General features: G+C 42.5%; 1 protein-coding gene across 1 annotated transcript; it reads right to left on the minus strand.

Moving 5' to 3' along the window:
* Nucleotides 1–352: 352 nt before the first annotated feature.
* Nucleotides 353–3,768, minus strand: LOC107061104 (uncharacterized). The gene is made up of 8 exons (XM_015309885.1): nucleotides 3,383–3,768; nucleotides 2,937–3,112; nucleotides 2,601–2,763; nucleotides 2,158–2,515; nucleotides 1,914–2,036; nucleotides 1,414–1,793; nucleotides 981–1,320; nucleotides 353–571 (listed from the first exon to the last, which is right to left on the minus strand). Exons 1-8 carry the CDS (start codon nucleotides 3,766–3,768, stop codon nucleotides 353–355), a joined length of 2,145 nt encoding a protein of 714 aa, XP_015165371.1.
* Between the last annotated feature and the right edge of the window lie 1,531 nt (nucleotides 3,769–5,299).

A 5,299-nucleotide genomic window follows, 5' to 3' on the forward strand; every position in this document is an offset into this window, starting at 1 on the left:
ATTTATACTGGAACACCCAAGTATGCCTTCATTTGCTGACCATTGGCCTTGAACCTCTCACCCTTTTCATTCTCAAGCTCAATAACACCCGACTGGAACACCTGAGTTACTATAAAAGGTCCAAACCATTTGGATCTCAACTTCCCCAGAAACAGATGAAGTCTAGAATTGAAAAGTAACACCAAGTCACCAGGAGTGAAGGTTCTCTTCTCAATATGATTATCATGAAACAGTTTCATCCTCTCCTTTTATAGTGTAGACCTCTCATATGCTCTCAAACGGAACTTATCCATCTCATTGAGCTCATCTAGTCTCAGGTTTGCCGTTTAACTCCAACTAAGATTCAGCTTCTTCAAAGCCAGAGTGCCTTATGCTCAAGCTCAACTGGCAAATGACATGCCTTTCCAAACACCAATTGATATGGAGACATACCAATAGGCATCTTGAAAGCTGTTTGATATGCCCATAGAGCATCATCCAACTTTCGTGCCCAATCTGTCTTGTTGGCATTCACTGTTTTTGCCAAAATCACCTTTATTTCTTTATTGGACACCTCCACTTGGCCACTGGTCTGCAGGTGATAATGTGTTACCACCTTATGTTATTTAACCCCATATTTGGCTAGAAGCGCACTGAATACCTTGTTGTAAAAATGGGAACCGCCACCACTGATAATAGCTCTGGGTGTGCAACACCTTAAGAAGATATTCTTCTTCAGAAAGCTAGCAACACTTGCCATCATTCTTAGGAAAAACAACTGCCTCAACCCATTTGGACACATACTTCTGCCCATATGAGCTCACAAATGGGCCCATGAAATCAACTCCCCACACATCAAATAGCCCCACCTCCAGAATAGGTGTCATGGGTAACTCATGGCGTCGAGAGATGAATCATTTCCACTGGCACACATCATAACTCCTTACTATGTCCATCGCATCCTGATGAATTGTGGGCCAATAGTTCCCACATTGAAGTACCTTGTGGGTTGTCCGAGCGCCTCCATGATGGCCACCCACTGGAGAGGAGTGACAAGCCTCTAGAATGTGCAACATCTCAGCTTCAGGGATGCATCCCCTGATGATATTATTAGCACACACCCTGTACAAATAAGGTTCATCCCAAAAATACTTACCCACATCATGCAGGAACCTCTTCCTTTGCTGAATTGTCAGCCCCTCAAGCAGCAAGACACTAACAAGGAAATTAGCAAAATCAGCAAACCAAGGAATAAAATCAAGAGTAGCAACTAATACATGCTCATTCGGGAATGAATCATTGATTTCGAGCTCAAGTTCCTCTTTGTTTTCAACCTCTAACCTAGACAGGTGATCAACCACCTAGTTTTCACAACCTCTTATATCCTTAACCTCAAAATCAAACTCTTAAAGTAGCAACACCCATTTGATCAACCTAGGCTTGGTATCTTTCTTTGCCATAAGGTATCTCAGAGCTGCATGATCCATGTGGACTATCACTCTAGTACCCAACAAGTAAGATCTGAATTTCTCGAAAGCATGCACCACAGCCAGTAGTTCATGTTCAGTGACTGTGTAGTTTCGTTGTGCTCCATTTAGTAATTTGCTAGCATAATAGATCAGATGGAACATCTTGTTGCACTTCTGCCCCAACACAACTCCTAGGGCAGTACCACTAGCATGGTACATTACCTCAAATGGTTCAGCCCAATCTGGGCCAATGATAACTGGGGCAGAAATCAGCTTTTCCTTCGGGCATTCAAAGGCTCTTAGACATGCTTCATCAAAAGAAAATTTCACCTCCTTCTCCGAAAGCTTTCAAAAAGAGTGTGAAATTTTTGAGAAGTCCTTGATGAAACGCCTATAAAACCTAGCATGTCCTAAGAAGCTTCGAACACCCTTCACACAGATAGGTGGAGGCAGCTTTTCAATCACCTTAATTTTGGCTTTGTCAACCTCTAACCCCTTTTGTAAGACCTTGTGACCAAGGACTATGCCTTGCTTGACCATGAAATGACACTTCTCCCAATTTAGCACTAAGTTAGCCTCCTCGCATCTCTGTAAAGCCTTACTAAGATTTAGCAAACAGTCATCAAAAGTATGACCTACCATCGAAAAGTCATCTATGAATACCTCTAGAGTGTCCTCCACCATGTCCGAGAAGATAGACATCATATACCTCTGAAAAAATTGTTGGTGGATTACATAGTCCAAATGACATGCGTTTAAATGCAAAGGTGCCATAAGGACATGTAAACGTGGTCTTTTCCCGATCTTTAGGAGTAATTGATATTTGGTTGTAGCCAGCGTATCCATCTAGGAAGTAGTACCACCCTTTTCCAGCCAACCTGTCAACCATCTGATCCATGAATGGCATTGGGAAGTGATCCTTCAAGGTCCACTTGTTCAGCTTTTTGTAATCCATGCAAATTCGCCATCCCATGACTGGTCTCTGCGGGATCAACTCATTCTTTGCATTTGTAACCACTGTTATACCACCCTTTTTGGGCACACATTGTATTGGGCTGTCCCAATGACTGTCAGAAATGAGGTACACAACCCCCAACATCTAACCACTTAATGATCTCATTCTTGACCACCTCTTTCATTAGTGGATTTAACCTCCTCTGGTGTTCAATGCTTAGGCTGCAATCCTCCTCAAGTTGGATCTTATGAGTGCATATACCCGGAGGTATCCTAATGATGTCAGCAATGGTCCACCTAATTGCTCTTTTGTACGTAATTAGCACTTTGATCACAGCTTGAACCTGTTCATCATTCAAATCTGCAGCCAAGATCACAGATAAAGTGTTGTTAGCGCCCAAAAATACATACCTTAGGTGAGTGGGTAATTGTTTCAGTTCTAGCACTGGCGACTCCTCAGTTTTGCTGGAGGACTTGGCCTACTTTTCAAATCCAGGTCCAGTTTCTTTGGAGCATAAGAGCGTGCTCACATGCCCTGTAAAGCATTCATGGTATCCACATAGTTAGTCCAGAAAGCAGCTTCAAAGTTCATCAACACGGCTGCTAATGTTTCAACAACCAACCTCTTCTCAATGGTAGCTCCCATATCTTCTTTATCAAAGACTTCTATCGCAGACATCACATTCATATCATGCGGTTGTTTCATTGACCTGCAAATTTTAAACTTTACCTTTTCCTTGTTGAGGTTAAATTTCAGCTATCCACTCTCAACATCTACCAATATTCGTCCTGTGGCCCGAAATGGTCTTCCCAAAATTATGGCAACCTCAAAATCCACTTCGCAATCCAAGATCACTAAGTCTGTCGGAAATATGAAAGTGTCAACCTTTACGAGCACATCACATAAGATGCCCACAGGTCGTTTCACCGACCTATCTACCATCATTTACGTTATTGTTGTGGGTTTTGGAAATCCTAACCCCAGTTGCTTGTAGGTGGCCAGCGGCATCAAGTTTATATCGGTCCCTAAGTCACATAAGGCCTTTGCGAATTCGATTGATCCGATTGTGTACGGTATGGTGAATGCACCCAGATCCTTCTTCTTCTGTATGAGAGACCTGATAGCAATAACACTGCAATGATGAACATTGTCAGTAAAATCAATACTTACAGCTATTTTCTTCGTGACCAAGTCCTTCATGAACTTGGCATATCCTGACATCTGCTTTAGGGCTTCCACTAATGGTATGTTCAATGACAGTTGTCTCAGCATGGTGATGAACTTCGCAAATTTCCCATCTTCGACTTTCTTTTTAAGCCTTTGAGGGAAATGAGGAGGTGGTGTTGGTATCTGCTGAAGAGGCATAGTTCCATCAACCTCTTTTTCCTTTGCTCCTGCTGGTTTTGCTATTGGTTAAGCATTCTCCAAGTCATCTACTTGTTCAGCTTCAGCCTCATCTCTTCCACTTTGCTCCAACACATGTTCATGTTCATATTCAGTACCTGCAGAAATTGGGTCATTAAGAATCTTACCACTCCTAGTGGCGATAGCCATGCAATGCCCGTCCTTCTTAGGATTTTGGATCGTGTCACTTGGTAGTGACCCATTCTTCCTCTAGTTTAATGATGATGAAAGTTATCCCAATTGTTGCTCTATTTGCTTAATGGAGGTAGTGTGACAGTTAGTGTGACAGTCTACCAGTTGAGTCACACTGGAGAAGTTACCTCTCATCTCCTTCATCCCTGCATAAGTTGACTCAACTTTTTGGAGCTCCTTAGCCAACATGTCTTCCAGCTTAGACCCGCTAGAACTACCACTTGCACAGTCTCTATTACATGAGAGCATATACGCACCACTGCGATCATTTCTATACCCATCTCTGTTCTGTCAGTTCCGCTGCTCTCTGTTTGTTGGCCTATCATGATGTCCTTCTCTAGAGTAGTTCCGACCTGCGTTTCCAGAATTGTAGTCCTGGTTTCCCGAGTTATAATTCTGAAAACCTCCTTGGTTGCCCGAGTATTTAGCCTCCTCATCTAGATCGATATACTAATATTCATGCTTGTTTTGGAGGTCCGACAACATTTACATGTTCAAACGTTGAGACAATATGTTTCATGAGTAGATCTATCTAGGTCCTCATGTGTGCCAATCCCATTCTCTTTCACTTTTCCTTTGTTCAGCTGAAAGTTCAAAAGTGAACCCAATATCTCCTACTTCTGCATCCCCGGTGTACCATGCCCTATTATTCTTTGACACCTCGTCCATCAGTTGCATGCTCTCTGAGAATGGCTTCCTCAAGAATGATCCTCCACACACTGCATCAGCAATAGGTTTAGTAACACAATTCAAAGATCTATAGAAAGCCTGTTTCAGATGTCTCTCAGTGAGACCATGGTTTTTCATCTTTTGGCTGAATCTCCACCAGGTGTCATGCATTGCTTCTCCTGGTAACCACTTGTGGGCACTTATCTCATCCTTCATCTGCAGCTCTTTAGATTTCAAAAATAATCGTTCCAGGAAAGCTTCATTCAACCCAGTCAACGTCCTGATTGAGTCATTCGGCATCTTATTCAACCAATTGATTGCCTCTCTAATAAGAAACAATAGAAACAACCTCAATCTCATTGTTGTTTGGCTAACTCCAGGAATTTCTTGCGATTTGCATATCAACACAAAGTTCATCAAATGTTGATTTGCATCATCACCAGCTGCACCCCTAAACATACCTTCCAGATTCAGCAGTTGAATCATAGTGCTGATGACTGTGAATTTCACACCTGGAGGTAGTGTAGGTAACGTTATCGCTTCTATTGCTCAGCTCCATCCAAGTCTAAATCATCCTCTTCGTACATTATGTGAGTTGGATACTATGCTCGACCCCCTGGAGCTAGTGGTT

Source organism: Solanum tuberosum, unplaced genomic scaffold (genome assembly GCF_000226075.1).
Source record: "Solanum tuberosum cultivar DM 1-3 516 R44 unplaced genomic scaffold, SolTub_3.0 scf00117, whole genome shotgun sequence".
NCBI lineage: Eukaryota > Viridiplantae > Streptophyta > Magnoliopsida > Solanales > Solanaceae > Solanum > Solanum tuberosum.

Excerpts from the sequence above, each read along its gene's own strand:
- LOC107061104 (XM_015309885.1), bottom strand. The coding sequence starts at position 3,768 with ATGCCTCTTCAGCAGATACCAACACCACCTCCTCATTTCCCTCAAAGG. Across the intron at positions 3,113-3,382 it reads GCCACCTACAAGCAACTGGG|GTCAATGAAACAACCGCATG; the intron begins GTTAGGATTTCC and ends TAAAATTTGCAG. Across the intron at positions 1,794-1,913 it reads TTGACAAAGCCAAAATTAAG|CTTTCGGAGAAGGAGGTGAA; the intron begins GTGATTGAAAAG and ends TCTTTTTGAAAG.